Genomic DNA, 16,426 nt, shown 5'->3' with positions numbered 1-16,426 from the left:
GCAAGTTGAAAGGGTTAAAATTATTCAATGCAACAAAGGCTGGGAGACTGCTCGAGCTGCAAGGTACAGCTGCAAAAATAATGAACACAGGGCTCTGAGGGACAACAAAAAAGGCTGTAACTGCATATATCACTGCTTTCTGATAACAGTCATGATGTGGAGATGCCGGCGTTGGACTGGGGTAAGCACAGTAAGAAGTCTCACACACCAGGTTAAAGTCCAACAGGTTTATTTGGTAGCAAATACCATAAGCTTTCGGAGCACAGCTCCTTCGTCAGATGGAGTGGATATCTGTTCTCAAACAGTGCAAACAGACACAGAAATCAAATTACAGAATACTGATTAGAATGCAAATCTCTACAGCCAGCCAGGTCTTAAATGTACAGACAATGTGGGTGGAGGGAGCATTCAACACAGGTTAAAGAGATGTGTATTGTCTCCAGACAGAACAGCTAGTGAAATTCTGCAAGTCCAGGAGGCAAGCTGTGGGGGTTACTGATAATGTGACATAAATCCAACATCCCGGTTTAGACCGTCCTCATGTGTGCGGAACTTGGCTATCAGTTTCTGCTCAGCGACTCTGCGCTGTCGTGTGTCGTGAAGGCCGCCTTGGAGAACGCTTACCTGAAGATCCAAGGCTGAATGCCCGTGACTGCTGAAGTGCTCCCCCACAGGAAGAGAACAGTCTTGCCTGGTGATTGTCGAGCGGTGTTCATTCATCCGTTGTCGTAGCGTCTGCATGGTTTCCCCAATGTACCATGCCTCGGGACATCCTTTCCTGCAGCGTATCAGGTAGACAACGTTGGCCGAGTTGCAAGAGTAGGTACCGTGTACCTGGTAGATGGTGTTCTCACGTGAGATGATGGCATCCGTGTCGATGATCCGGCACGTCTTGCAGAGGTTGCTGTGGCAGGGTTGTGTGGTGCCGTGGTCACTGTTCTCCTGAAGGCTGGGTAGTTTGCTGCGGACAATGGCCTGTTTGAGGTTGCGTGGTTGTTTCAAGGCAAGAAGTGGGGGTGTGGGGATGGCCTTGGCGAGATGTTCATCTTCATCAATGACATGTTGAAGGCTCCGGAGGAGATGCCGTAGCTTCTCCGCTCCGGGGAAGTACTGGACGACGAAGGGTACTCTGTCCACCGTGCCCGTGTTTGTCTTCTGAGGAGGTCGGTGCGGTTTTTCACTGTGGCGCGTCGGAACTGTTGATCGATGAGTCGAGCGCCATATCCTGTTCTTATGAGGGCATCTTTCAGCGTCTGGAGGTGCCTGTTGCGATCCTCCTCATCTGAGCAGATCCTGTGTATTCGGAGGGCTTGTCCATAGGGGATGGCTTCTTTTACATGTTTAGGGTGGAAGCTGGAGAAGTGGAGCATCATGAGGTTATCCGTGGGCTTGCGGTACAGTGAGGTGCTGAGGTGACCGTCCTTAATGGAGATGCGTGTGTCCAAGAATGCAACCGATTCCGGAGAGTAGTCCATGGTGAGTCTGATGGTGGGATGGAACTTGTTGATGTCATCATATAGTTGTTTCAGTGACCCACACCCCCACCTCTTGCCTTCAAACAACCACGCAACCTCAAACAGGCCATTGTCCGCAGCAAACTACCCAGCCTTCAGGAGAACAGTGACCACGGCACCACACAACCCTGCCACAGCAACCTCTGCAAGACGTGCCGGATCATCGACACGGATGCCATCATCTCACGTGAGAACACCATCTACCAGGTACACGGTACCTACTCTTGCAACTCGGCCAACGTTGTCTACCTGATACGCTGCAGGAAAGGATGTCCCGAGGCATGGTACATTGGGGAAACCATGCAGACGCTACGACAACGGATGAATGAACACCGCTCGACAATCACCAGGCAAGACTGTTCTCTTCCTGTGGGGGAGCACTTCAGCAGTCACGGGCATTCAGCCTTGGATCTTCAGGTAAGCGTTCTCCAAGGCGGCCTTCACGACACACGACAGCGCAGAGTCGCTGAACAGAAACTGATAGCCAAGTTCCGCACACATGAGGACGGCCTAAACCGGGATGTTGGATTTATGTCACATTATCAGTAATCCCCACAGCTTGCCTCCTGGACTTGCAGAATTTCACTAGCTGTTCTGTCTGGAGACAATACACATCTCTTTAACCTGTGTTGAATGCTCCCTCCACCCACATTGTCTGTACATTTAAGACCTGGCTGGCTGTAGAGAATTGCATTCTAATCAGTATTCTGTAATTTGATTTCTGTGTCTGTTTGCACTGTTTGAGAACAGATATCCACTCCATCTGACGAAGGAGCTGTGCTCCGAAAGCTAATGGTATTTGCTACCAAATAAACCTGTTGGACTTTAACCTGGTGTTGTGAGACTTCTTACTGTTCTGATAACAGCCCAGGACTGCAGTGTGTTTTGATATGAATCATAAGTCACTACCCAGGGTGCCAGCCTGGTGCGGAGGGGGGCGGGTCGGGAGGATGACTTCCTCGTGAACCTGCTCCTGGGCCTGGCAAGGCGAGCTATCAATCGGTCCAGGCAGCGGGCGATTGATGGGGTCGTCCATCCCGACTCTCTGCCCCTCTAACGCGGCTATATTCATGGCCAGGTGTCCCTGGAGAGGGAACATGCAGTGTCTGCGGGTGCAGTTGACGCCTTCCGTGCCCGCTGGGCACCGCAGGGGCTGGGGTGTATAATAGACTGCGACAATCACATTTTAATTTGATGTTTTCAGTTTTCTTTTGACTTTGTTTTTTGTTCGGGCTGCTCCCCCTCCTTTTAGGGAGCTGCTCCTCTTAATTTTGTCCCTGAGTTAGTTTGAGTTTGTTTATTTGGTTGGTACCAGAAAGAAGTACCCAGGTGCCAGACAGTCCAGGACCATAAGCATGTATTTATTGATAATATAGCTCTGTGTATGTGCCATGTTAATGATTGGATATTGTAATTAGGCAAGTGTAGAGTTGTTGTAATTGGTTAAACACACTGTGGGAAATGAAAGAAGTGATCAGAACTATTAGTTAGGATTGGATATTGATTACTTTTGAATGAGTGTGCAATCTTGATTTATGCATGTTAATTACTTGCAGCTGAGCCTAAAGATATAATTACCATTGTATTCCTTTGTCCTGGGATCAGTAGACCATATTGTGGAAAGCTGTTTGCCGAGCTACAGCTTGAATAAAGGCCATTTTAAAATTCCAAAAAGCTTCATCTGGTGTCTTGAGGGGAGTGGAGAATGGAATAGCTGAATAGTTTGTTTCTCTCCCTAACGCAAGGTGAGCAAGATGCCCAAATGGCAAACATATAGTCATAATGACATAGAACTTGACCTCTTGAATTCATGATGGCTTTTGTAGTGTTCAATTGTTTTATTAATTTTCAGTGACCCCCAAGTTCAAGATTCCTGCATAAGAAGAAACATCCTTTCCACATCCACCCTGTCAAGATCCCTCAGAATCTTATATGCTTCAAATAAGCTGCCTCTTATTCTTCTAAACTCCTGCAGACACAAGCTGAGCTTGTCCAACCCTCCTATTTCAAGTATTACTTCATCAAACCTTCTCTGAACTGCTTCCAATACATTTACATCCTTCCTGAAATAAGGAGACCAATACTGCATATAGTGTTCGAGATGTGATCTTACCAATGCCCTGTACAGTTGAAGCATCACATCCCTACTTTTGTATTCAATTCGCCTCACACTAAACAATAACATTCTATTTGCTTTCCTAATTACCTGCTGTACCTGCAAATTAATCTTTTGCGAATCATGACTAAGACACCAGATTCCTCTGTATCTCTGAGCTCTGCAATCTCATCATTTATGTACTATGTTTCTTTTTATTCGTCCAATCAAAATGAACAATTTTGTATTTTCCCATATTGTACTCCATGTCAGATCTTTGCCCACACACAAACCATCTTTATCTCTTTGCAGCCATCTTATATCCTCCACACATCTCACTTTCCTACCTACCTTTGTATCATCAGCATATTTAGCAACCATACCTTTGGTCACTTCATCCAAGTAATTTATACAAATTTTAAAAGCTTGAGGCCCCAGTACTGATCCCAGTGGCACACCGTTCTTTACATCTTACCAACCAGAAAATAACCCATTTCTGCCTACCCTCTGTTTACTGTGAGCCAGCCAATTTTCTATCCAAGCCAATATTTAACATCACTTCCCTCCTTACACCCACCATCACCTTTTATTTTCCGCATTAATGTGACACCTTATCAAATGCCTTCTGGAATTCTTAGGTTCAGTATCCACCGGTTCCCTTTTTCGATGGATCATATTCTGCATGGAGGTTGGTCACCAGTTGAGTGCCCCAGGGATCTGTTCTGGGAACCTTACTCTTTGTGATTTTTAAAAAATAAATGACCTGGATGAGTAAGTGGAGGGATGGGTCGGTAAGTTTGCTGATGACACAAAGGTTGGAGGTGTTGTGGATAGTGTGGAGGGATGTGGCGGCACGGTAGCACAGTGGTTAGCACTGCTGCTTCACAGCTCCAGGGACCTGGGTTCGATTCCTGGCTTGGGTCACTGTCTGTGTGGAGTTTGTACATTCTCCTCGTGTCTGCGTGGGTTTCCTCCGGGTGCTCTGGTTTCCTCCCACAGTCCAAAGATGTGTGGGTTAGGTTGATTGGCCAAGCTAAAATTGCCCTTAGTGTCCTGGGATGCGTAGGTTAGAGGGATTAGTGGGTAAATATGTGGGGGTAGGGCCTGGGTGGGATTGTGGTCGGTGCAGACTCGATGGGCCAAATGGCCTCTTTCTGTGCTGCAGGGATTCTAAGATTCTAAGATAAGATGTCAGAAGTTGCAGCGAGACATTGATAGGATGCAAGACTGGGTGGAGAAGTGGCAGATGGAGTTAAACCCAGATAAGTGTGAGGTGGTTCATTTTGGCAGGTCAAATAGGATGGCGGAATATAATATTAATGGTAGGACTCTTGGCAGAGTGGAAGATCAGAAGGATCTTGGGTTCTGAGTTCATAGCACGCTCCAAGCAGCTGTGGTTAAGAAGGTGTATGGTGTACTGGCCTTCATCAATCGAGGAATTGAGTTTTGGAGTCATGAGATAATGTTGCAGCTATATAAGACCCTGGTCAGACCACACTTGGAGTATTGTGCTCCGTTCTTTTTGTCTCATTACAGGAAGGATGTGGAAGCCTTACAAAGGGAGCAGAGGAGATTTACAAGGATGCTGCCTGGGTTGGGGAGCATGCCTTATGAGCATAGGTTGAGTGAGCTCGGCCTTTTCTCCTTGGAGAGACGAAGGATGAGGGGTGACCTGATAGAGGTGTATAAGATGTTGAGAGGTATTGATCGAGTGGATAGTCGGAGGCTTTTTCCCAGGCCAGAAATGGTTGCCAGAAGAGGACACAGGTTTAAGGTGCTGGGGATTAGGTACAGAGGAGATGTCAGGGGTAAGTTTTTCACTTAGAGGGTGGTGGGTGCGTGGAATGGGCTGCCAGCAACAGTGGTGGAGGCGGATTCGATAGGGTCTTTTAAGAGACTTTTAGATAAGTACATGGAACTTAGTAAGATAGAGGGTTATAGGTAAGCCTAGTAATCGCTAAGGTAAGGACATGTTCGGCACAACTTTGTGGACTGAAGGGCCTGTACTGTGCTGTAGTATTTCTATGTTCTATTTTTATGTTCTATCCACAGCACATCTTTCTTCATCAAAGAACTCTAATAAATTGATTAAACATGGTTTCCCTCTCTCAAAATGTTGACTCTGCCTGATTCCCTGGAATTAATCTAAACGCCCTGCTTTAATGTCTTGAATAATAGCTTCTCACTTTTTCCCTGTGGCAGATGTTTGGCTAACCTGCCTGTAATTTCCTGCTTTCTGTCTCCCTCCCTTTTTGAATTCACTATTTTCCAAATGAATGGAACCTTCACTAAATATCGGAAAATTAAAACCAATGCATCACTTATCTCACTAGACATTTCTCTTAAGATCCTTGGATGAAATCCATCAGGACCCAGGGACTTGTCAACCGCAGCTCCAGCAATTTGCTCAATGCCACTTCCCTGGTGAATGTAATTTTCCTGCATTTCGCTCTCCCTTCCATTTCCTGATTTACAGCGATATCTGGGATGTTATTATTTTATTCTCTATTATGAAGACTGGTGCAAAATGTCCATTCAACTCATCTGCCATCTCCTTATTTATCATTATTAATTTTCCAGACCCATTTTCTATAGGACCAATGCTCAAAGTTAACTCCAAATATTTACAGAGAATCTTCATGCTTTGATCTTATTTTCTCACTTTTCCTCGTACTTTTTTCCCTCCTTTATTAATCTTAATCATTCTTTGCTGTGTTTTATATTCTGTCCAATCGTCTGACTTCCATCTTGTGCAATCATATGTTTTTTCTTTCAGGTTGATCCTATCTTTAACTTTTCCCCTTGGAATTTTTATTTCTCATTATAATTTGTCTATTCTGTGTATTCTGAGATATTCTTTTAAATGCCTGTCACTGCGTCACTATTGACCTATCCCTTAACCTTATTTACAAGTTCATTTTAGCTAGCTCTGTTTTCATGCCCTCATAATTGCTTTCACTTGAGTTTAAAATATTAATTTTAGACCCATTCTCTCCCTAAAACTCAAAGTAAAATTCAATCAATGGGCCCAATTCTCCCAAAAAAATACTAAGTGCTGAATTGGCGGGAACAATGATGTAAATAACGATTGTTTTTCGAGTGGGAGTTCAGACTCGAATCTCCCACACTCTGTGCACTGCAGAGGTCACAATCGTGAATATCATTAAAAGCTCGGGGGGCGGGGCCAATTCACGTCAGAGTCGGACAGTTCCAGGCCTCTGTGCATGCGCAGGGACCCCGATCTGTCAGCCTCCCATTTGCTGGCCGGCTCGATCGCTGGCCAACCTGGGACCCTCGCAATGTTGCCCCCCAACACTCCACGGCCTGATTGCAGCCTCCATGAACATTTCCGGGCCAGCTTCAACTTTCCCCAGTCCGGGAGCACCCCAATCTCCAGACCCCTCCCACCCTGGCAGACCACCCCCCACGGGAGGCAGACACCCCTGGGAGGCAAACACCTCTGGCAAACCACCCCCCTCCAGCCCGCCCCAATCACAGGCCTCCCTCCTGTCCCAACCAGATTCCAATCCAGAGTGACAGTGGGACCCTCGCCAACCCCTACCGATGGTCCCGCCCACAATAGGCCCCAACCTGTTGGCACTGCCCCATGCCTGGTGGGTAGTGCCAAGGTGCCCCTGGGCAGTGCCAGGGGGTACAGGCTGGCACTGCCAGGGTGCCCATACCCAGGGAGCATCACCCCCTGCCACCCAACCCCTCGGGGGCCCCGATTGTCTCCCCTTCACTCCAGCGGGATCTCTCGCAAGTTCCCCGAACGTGGGGAGCTACTCTAAACCCCGCCGAGTGAAATATGGTGTGGCGGTGTGGGAGATGCTATTCGACCTGGAGAATTCAGTCGCGAGCCCAATAATGACATTTAAATTACATTAAAAAGATTAAAATCACTTACTTGGTGTTCCTGCCGATTTCCAGCGTGGTCTCGATTGCACCTGCTCTCCGGCGATGGGAGTCCCACATGCGTTCCCATGAAATGGCCGACGTGACAAAAAACTAGCACATTGCGATGGGAGAATCGGGCCCATTATGTTTGCTGCTATCTAGGGGGCCTTCACTGAGGCCATTAATTAATCTTGTCTCATAACACAATATCCAGTCTCGTGTGGACTGCTTTCTGGTTGGCTCTTCAATGTCTGCTCTAAGAAACTCCCAAAAACATTTGCTGAACTCCTCATCTGGGCTACCTTTGTCCACATGATTTTTCCAATCAGTGTGTAAATTAAAATCCTCCATGATTATTGTCATAACTCCCATTATTTCTTCCTTTATATGCCACTCAAGCATGTGATTACCGTTAAGGGACATGTACACATTTATTAGCTTTCCTAATTACTTGCTGTACCTGCATATTAATCTCTTGTGATTCATGCATTATGTCACCCAGATCCCTCAGCACCTCAGAGCTCTGAAATCTCTCACCATTCAGATAATGTGCTTTTTTTATTGTTCCTTCCAAAATATGTAATTTTACATTTTCCCACATTGTACTCCATATGCCAGATTTGTGCTCACTCCTTATGTTCTCTTCACAGCTTCCTTTCCTATCTATCTTTGTGTCATCTGCAAATTAAGGACAGTAGAAATACTCAGGAGGTCTTACTTACCAACGCTGCCTGCTGTTCTTCTTTCTGAGGAAAGGTAGAAAAGGAAGGAGCACATCCTGTCATCTTCACCAAATTCCCTCCATCCTGTGAGAGAAAAACAACTCCTCATCTCCGTTTTAAATGAGAAATCTCTTAATTTTAAACTGTCCCAGTTCTAGGATATTCTTTGAGAGGAACCATCCCAGTATCCGCCCTGTCAATTTCCCCTTGGAAATTATTCATTTTCAATAAAATCATCCCACATTCTTCTTAACTCTAATGCATACGGGCCCAACCTGTCTAATCTTTCCTCATAAAATTTTCTATTCTTCCTGCCAAAATGGACAGCCTCATATTTCCTACATTACACTCCATTTGTCATTTTTTGTCCACTCACTTAACCTCTTGATATCCCTTTATAAACTCTTTGTATCCTCCTCACAACTGTTTTCCTACCTACCTTTGTATCATCAGCAAATTTGGCTCCAATACAGTTGAACTTTCCTTTTAAGTCCTAAGTAGTTGAGTCCCAGGACTGACCCCGCAACACTTCACTAGTCACAGTTTGCCAATCTGAAAATGGCACATTTATTCTGACTTTCTTGTTAATTAGCCAGTCCTCTATCGACACTATATCAGTCGGAACACCATATACTCTTGTCTTGTCACGTCATAACGTCATCAGCAGGAGCAGATGATAGAGGCAATGTCTGATCTGGCAGTGCCTATCAAAGGACAGAGGAACGCTCCAGCCAAGCTCACCCCCTGGCTGGAGATGCCGAACCTCGAGGGCCACAAATAAACAGGTGCTTGTGGACCAGCAAAGGAAATGTGTGACTGTGTGTCAGAGTTCCCTGAGGCAGTGCTGACCCTCGCATGGGAATGGACTGCCCATGGAATGCTGAGATGAATGTGGCACTCATTGCAGCTCAGAATGAACCCCACTATAAATCCCATTCCCTCCCTCTCTCAGCACCCCCAATCTGAGAGATCTGCTAAAAGTATGGTAGGTCATTGACCATGCTTGACTTCCTCTTTTCTGATTCCCTTTTTAATGTCTGTTGCTATAGACAATAGCTCATCAGCTTCCATGAGGTGCTGACCCTGTGTATGGCCCATGGGCTTCTGACAAATTGCAATAGATTTCTCTGTACCTGCTGAATCACCCTTATTGACTGCCCACCACTACTAGGTGGGTGGCTGTCATCCCTGAGAAGCCACCTTTGGAAAAGTTGTGCAGAGGTGGCAAATTTTCTCTCTCGTCTGCATGTATTGTATCTGATTCTTATCTAGTTTATAATCAGACTTTTTAAATGCTAGAGTCTAGAATTTCATGTAAAATTAATTCCCTTGGTTTATTGCTCACATTTTGCAATATACCTTGGAACTATTTTTTGGTTTTTGATCAGAGCTCCTTCTTTAATTATGAACCTTTTGTCTAAGTTTCCCCCTTTCTTTTTCCCTTTATAAATGGTCCATTTTAGATTATCCTTCTGCTCTACACAGCTCCAGCATTTTTTTGTGTAAATATTATCCAAATTCATCACTTCATTATCAGCTGATCCTGGTTGGCTTTATTTTCCTAATAAGGCTTCAGAACCCATTAGCAATTGCACTGGACATCAGTATTGTACCTGTAATAAAAATTCTGGATCTGGCATTCATGTCCCCTTTGTCACGTTAATTTCTGGCATATCTGGGTGCTATTTTCAACTAAGGTGTCATTATAGTTGCCTGTCACGAGATGGCGCTATTGCTTCTCTGAGCTTTGTCTATTTGCTCCATTATCTAATGTTGCGATTTATTTATTGGTTTTTTAACCTGAATTTATGCCAGCCAGTCTTCCCCCTCAGGGTTTTGTTTTAATTGTCACTTTCATTTCTCATTGCTACCATCTGAGTTTTATTGGACAGATCATTGTCTCTCCCCCTTCCTATCGGCTTCCCTTTCCCAAGGCCTGTCAAATCTCGCAGGGCTCACTCACTAGCCTGGGACTGTGGCCACTTTCTCCCCATTTCCCATGCTAGCCCATTGTGCCATTCCGGTCAAGCTATTTGCCACCAGTCCATGCCTGAAACAATCCTCACATCCTATCTTTCTTCCTCATATTCCCTGTCACCACACTCTGCCTCCAGCCAGCAATTTGTTTTTAAAAATATTTTTGGAACTGTGGGTCTGATTTTACCATTTTGATTCTTAGTGCTGAATCCGGGCATGATTCAGATCCGACTTGGAAACCTGTTCTCAGGCACCTCCATCCGCACTCAGCCCGAAAAAAAAGTTGCGAGTCTGAATTGCACTGTGGGCGGGGCTTATCACACCTGAAACGCTGCTGCTCCAATGGGAGTCTTCAACTGCGCATGCGCAGTAAAATCAATTTGAAAAGCGCTGCCCTGCCACATCGCTCTCAGGCCGCATAAAATGGGAGATATGGACCCCACACACATTGTCCCACCCCCACAACATAACCATCCCCCTTATTCACCCACCCCTCCCACTGCTATCCAGACCGAATGCGACCCCCTGCCCCCTTTCTCTCCCCCCCCGACCGATCGCCCGCAGAGTGGCAGCAGACCCCCCCACCAGAAATCCATCTGGCCCTCCTCCTCACCCACTCTCCCCCACCAGAGAATGATTTGGCCTCCATCCTCACCTCTCCCCTCCCCAATGCCACCCTCCAGAGACCGATCTGGCCTCCCTGCTCCCTGATCCCCCCCCCACAAGAGATACATCTGGCCATCCTCCACCCCCGCCCCACCACCGATCTGAGTTAGAGAGCAGCCGGAAGCTCTGAACTTACCTCTTCAAAAGCTGGAGCGCCTGAAACAGACTTTTGCCAAGCAGGTCTGTTTCAGCCACATCTGGACGGGCGAACGTGATGGTAAAGGGGGAAATGCTGGTACGTTTGGGCGTGCAGCCCATTAAGTCAATTTAAATGTATGCAAATGCATTTAAATTGACGTCGCGTCCGTTTTGGGTGCTGTCCCAATTGCGTCCATTTTCGGGCCTTGGTAAAGGGGGAATCGGCGTGGGCACAGATCATGCTATTCGCCTTACGCCCAACTTTTTATCAGGTATTCGCACCTGAAAATGGGCGCAACGCAATGGTAAAATCGGGCCCAATGAATGGAACATAGTGCTATAAACATCTTAAAAACAAATTGCTTGATTCCCAACTTATTGTTGGAAAGCTGGCTCGTTGTTAGGTTGCAAATGAAAATTAAAGAGGACAGGAAGTGTTCGGTTGCTGGGACACATGGTGGCAAGGAAAGGGATGCAGGATTGAGGAAGAAGGAGAAAAGGGACAAGGAGGCCTCTTGTTACCTTCAGAGGGGAGTGTATTAAGGGATAAGAGAAGTGGAAGAATAGAAGCTAATTGTGTACTTTAAAGGTGAAAGGGAGGCAATAGGAGTGAGTGTTCTCTTCAAGATAACCAGGTGGTGAGAGATATAACCGAAGCCTACAGGATATTCCAAACACAAACTGTGGTTGACTCTTAACTGCCCTCTGAAATAGCTGAGCAAGGCATACAGTTATACCAAACCATTGCAGAAATGTAAGAAACGGGATGAGCATCAACCTAGGCACCTGGAATGACAATGGCACACCATACTCTGGAAAGTCCTCCTCACAAATATTGAGGGATTTGTACCAAAATTGGGAGAGATGTTTCACAGACTGATCAAGCCAACAGCCTGACATAGACATGCTCACTGAACCATACCTATAATGAGTAACTCAGACTCCACCATTATCATCCTTGGGTATACCTGCTCTGCATGAGAGGCAGGGACACAGTGCTATACCGCCAGGAAGAAATTGCCCTGGGAGTCAACATTGACTTCGGAGCCCCTGAAATCTCATGGCATCAGGCCAAACAGGAGCAAAGAAACCTCCTGCTGATTACCATCACTCCTCCATGTTGAACAATAGTTGAAAGAGGCACTGAGGGTAGCAAGGGCAGAGAATGTATTCAGGGTGAGGAACTTCAGCGTTGCTTGGTAACACCACTGAATGAGCAGGCTGTGTCATGAAGGATGTATCTTCCAAACTGCAGCAGGTGGTGGTGAGGGAACCAACAGGAGGGAAAAACATACTTGACACCCCCGCCCCCCCCTACTTGTCACAGGTGCATCGGTCCATGAGAGTACTGACGGGAGAATATTGCACAGTCTTTATGGATACAAAGTCCCAGATTCATATGAGGATACTGTCCCTCATGTGGTGTGCCACTACCACCATGCTAAATGGGATAGAGTCAAAACAATCTAACATCAAAATTGAGCATCCATAAGTGGTGCCTCCATTCAATCCCTCCACCACCGACGCTCAGTAGCAGCGGTGTGTACCTTCTACAAGATGCACTGCAGCAATTCACTAAAGATACTTAGACAGCACCTTCCAAACCCACAACCACTTCTATCCAGAAGGACAATGATCTGTTCCCAGATAATTGGGAACACGACACCTGCAAGTTCCCCTCCAAGCCACTCACCATCCTGACTTGGAAATATATTGCTATTCCTTCGCAGTCGCTGGGTCAAAATCCTGGAATTCCCTCCCTAACGGCATTTTGGGTCAATCCACAGAACATGGACTGCAGCGATTCAGGAAGGCAGCTCACCACCACCTTTTCAAGGGCAACTCGAGATGGGCAATAAATGCTGGCCAGCCAGCAACGCCCATGTCCCATGAATGAATTTTTTAAAAAGTATTTGTGCACCTTCAGCAGCAGCAGTGGAATTCAACCAAAGTCTGAGTACTCATGACTTCGTATATCTTTCACTACACTGTCACCATCAAGCCAAGGTGGCAACTCTAGCTCAATGAGGAGTGCAGGAGAGCATACCAGGAACAGCATCAGCCATGCTTAAAATGAGCTGTCAACCTGGTGAAGCTACAAGTTATGCAAGTGCCAGGCAATGCACATCTCCAACAAGAGAGAATTTAACCATCTCCCCTGGACATTCAACGACATTACCATCCCCACCAAAAACATCCTGGGGTTACTATTGACCAGAAACTGAACTGGACCAGCCATATAAATATTGTGGCCACAAAAGCAGGTTAAAGGCTGGGAATTCTGTAGTGAATAACACCTCTGCATTCCTAGAGCTTGTCCACCACCTATAAGGTACAAGTTCGGAGCGTGATGAAATACTCTCCACTTGTTTGAATGAGTGCAACTCCAAAAACACTCTCGAAGTTCAACACTATCTGGGATAAAGTAAGCCTCAACTTAAAGCCATTGGCTCTTTCTGCTTCAAACACTCCATATGACAGTGAATTCCACTCTTACACCACTCTCACTGTGTAAAGAAATCACTTTAAACTTCTTTCTATGATTTATTAATGGCGATCTTATGTTTATAACCCTTGATCTGGGCTCACCCACAAATGGAAACCATTGCTCGATAGCTAATAAATAATTTATCCCTTTTTCAGTTCTCTGTCACAAGTTGGAAAGTGGACCAAAAGGGTTGAGTTTCCCTGAGTTTCAAGGGTTGAGGTAACTTTTAGCTTGATTTCCAAATCAAAGGTGCGAGGCCTGGAAATGCGCTATCTATACTCGTGGCCTGTGAAATATTGCATCATGGGTGACATTCTAAATCTACTCGATACGATTTAATTGGAAGTGGGTTCTCGAATGAAGATGAAATCATGTGGAGATGAGTGTGAAATTTATTATATGTTGGGCTGAACAGGAAAATTGTTTCCAAGTGTGCTGAAAATTTTCTAAACTTATCATTTGTATTCGTGAATGCCACAAATTCAGTATTCTATAAACATTCAGGCACTACCACCTGCTGGGATATCTACTTTATGAATTACAGGCTCTAATCAAACATATCATCAGTTGCAAATGCATTCAAATAGAATGCATTTGACAATAATATTGGATGAGATGTGTCAGTAAATTCAAGATACTATTTATCAGAGACAGGACCTATTTGGAAATCTTCATCCAAGTCCAAACCTTGAAAGCAGAGAAGTTTGTTCCATATGTCAATACTCTCTATTCATTCAGCGACTATTCCACAGAATTGAAACTGAACCCTGCAGGACCGGAGGGAGACGACCATCCGAGGCAGGAGGCGGCTGCCATTCACCCAGAGCGGGGCCATAGGAGAAGGAGGGAGTAGAGACCCCGGCAGTTCCTCGTCCTTCGAGGAGATGTTGGACACTGTATGCTGCCGACGTCTCCGACTCCGAAAGGATACCATGCGACACCTGTGCAACCTGTTGCAGGACCTGGCGCCTTGGGGCGAGGGGGGGCAGCCACTCTCAGTGGCTGTCAGATTGACGGCTGCTCTGAACTTCTATGTAACTGGCTCCTTCCAGAGCCCGAGCGGAGATGTCTGTGGCATCTCCCAGTCTTCAGTCCACACCTGTGTCAAGCAAGTTACTGAAGCCCTCTATGCCCGGGCTGGGCAGTACATCAAATTCTACCTGGACCAGGCCCATCAGGAAGCCTGGGTTGCGGGGTTTGTTGCAATTGCGGAGATGCCGAATGTGCAGGGGGTGGTCGACTTCACCCATGTCGCCCTCAGGGCCCCCCTACAGAATCCACGACGATTTGTTAATAGGAAGGGGTTCCACTCCCTGAAAAAAAAAGGTTTTGGGATGGAGCAGATATTAAAACCCGATTAAATTAGAATTGGATCCTCAAGCTGTAGGAGCCTCGAACAGCTTCGATCACTGGCTGCGATGTTTCAAAACCTTCCTCTCTGCCTCCGCCTCCACCTCCGTCGTCCGGACCAAAACCGACAAGCTCCACGCCCAGGTCAGCGATCAGGTATTCTCGATGATCAGAGACACTGAAACTTACGAGGATGCGATCGAACTTTTAAAAGACAGACTAATGTAATCTACGCCAGACATCTTCTGGCTACTTGCAGACAACAGCCAGGAGTATCGGGCGACCAATTCCTGCGTGCGTTGCGAGCGCTTGGCAGGGCCTGCAACTGCAAGGCCGTAACAGCCGCCCAAAACATGGAGGACTTAATCAGAGATGCCTATGTCACGGGTATCAGGTCAAACTATATCAGACAACGACTGCTGGAACAGGGTGGCCTGGACCTACAAAAGACTGTAGCACTTGCTGACTCGTTAGAGGTGGCCTTCCGTAATCTCAAGGCCTACACCCCCGACCACGGGAGGGCATCGTGGACGTCGCAGTCGCCGCCACCTCTGTACTCGGGAGGGCCACAGGCCTACGCCATGCCACGTCCCACCAATGACCCAACCGCTGCGGCAGTCTCGAGGCCCGAAGTGCTACTTCTGCAGCCTGGGGAAGCACCCCCGACAACGCTGCCCGGCGGAGCATTGGGAACATTGTAGTGCATCAGGGTGCATTGGGGCGGCACGGTAGCACAGTGGTTAGCACTGCTGCTTCACAACTCCAGGGACCCGGGTTCAATTCCCGGCTTGTGTGGAGTTTGCACATTCTCCTTGTGTCTGCGTGGGTTTCCTCCGGGTGCTCCGGTTTCCTCCCACAGTCCAAAGATGTGCGGGTTAGATTGATTGGCCATGCTAAAAATTGCCCTCAGTGTCCTGAAATGCGTAGGTTAGAGGGATTAGTGGGTGGATATGGGGTAGGGCCTGGGTGGGTTTGTGGTCGGTGCAGACTCTATGGGCCAAATGGCCTCTTTCTATACTGTAGGTTTTCTATGATTCTATGACATGAATCACATGGCTCCCTTGAACATAGAACACTGAACCCAGACAATTACATCACAGGAACAGGCCCTTCGGCCCTCCAACCCTGTAGCGACCAGGCTGCCCATCTGATTTGTTTGCCCCAATATGCTTCTGTTCCCATCCCATTCAGATAGCTGTAGAGATGCCCCTTAAATGTCCCTATAGTTTCCGCTTCCACCACCTCCCCTGGGCAGTGAGTTCCAGGCACCCACGATCCTCTCAATGAAAATTAAATGCCTCATACATCTCCTTTAGATCTTGCCCCTTGCTCCCGAACCTCATGCCCCCAAGAAGTTGCCTCAAAGTGAGTGTAGAAATGACTGGACGGCAGACCAACCATGCTGTCGCTGACAGCCCGCTCTGGTGAGCTCCAGCGCCCGCTCCTCGGACGGGGTGAGGACCTGGAGGTCTGGCTCACCACCCCCTGTCTTCGCCCGCTCATGAGTGTTGTGCTCGGTCGTCTTCTGTGGAGACAGAAGGAACCATGAAATAAATGGTGGTGTGACTCATGCAGAGAA

General features: G+C 46.9%; 1 protein-coding gene across 1 annotated transcript in view; it reads right to left on the bottom strand.

Annotated features, from left to right (window-relative positions):
* Positions 1–214: 214 nt before the first annotated feature.
* LOC144500022 (uncharacterized) overlaps positions 215–16,426 on the bottom strand; it is a 166,556-nt gene continuing 150,344 nt past the window's right edge. Inside the window, exon 2 of the mRNA XM_078222770.1 lies at positions 215–624. Within this exon, the coding sequence (XP_078078896.1) occupies positions 493–624 (132 nt within the window). The 3' untranslated portion in view covers positions 215–492. The remainder of the gene's footprint in view (positions 625–16,426) is intronic.

The sequence above is a fragment of the Mustelus asterias genome, chromosome 10 (assembly GCF_964213995.1).
Source record: "Mustelus asterias chromosome 10, sMusAst1.hap1.1, whole genome shotgun sequence".
In the NCBI taxonomy this organism is placed as follows: domain Eukaryota; kingdom Metazoa; phylum Chordata; class Chondrichthyes; order Carcharhiniformes; family Triakidae; genus Mustelus; species Mustelus asterias.
The sequence above is the reverse complement of the archived record's forward strand: the minus strand, read 5'-3'. Positions and strand labels throughout refer to the sequence as shown.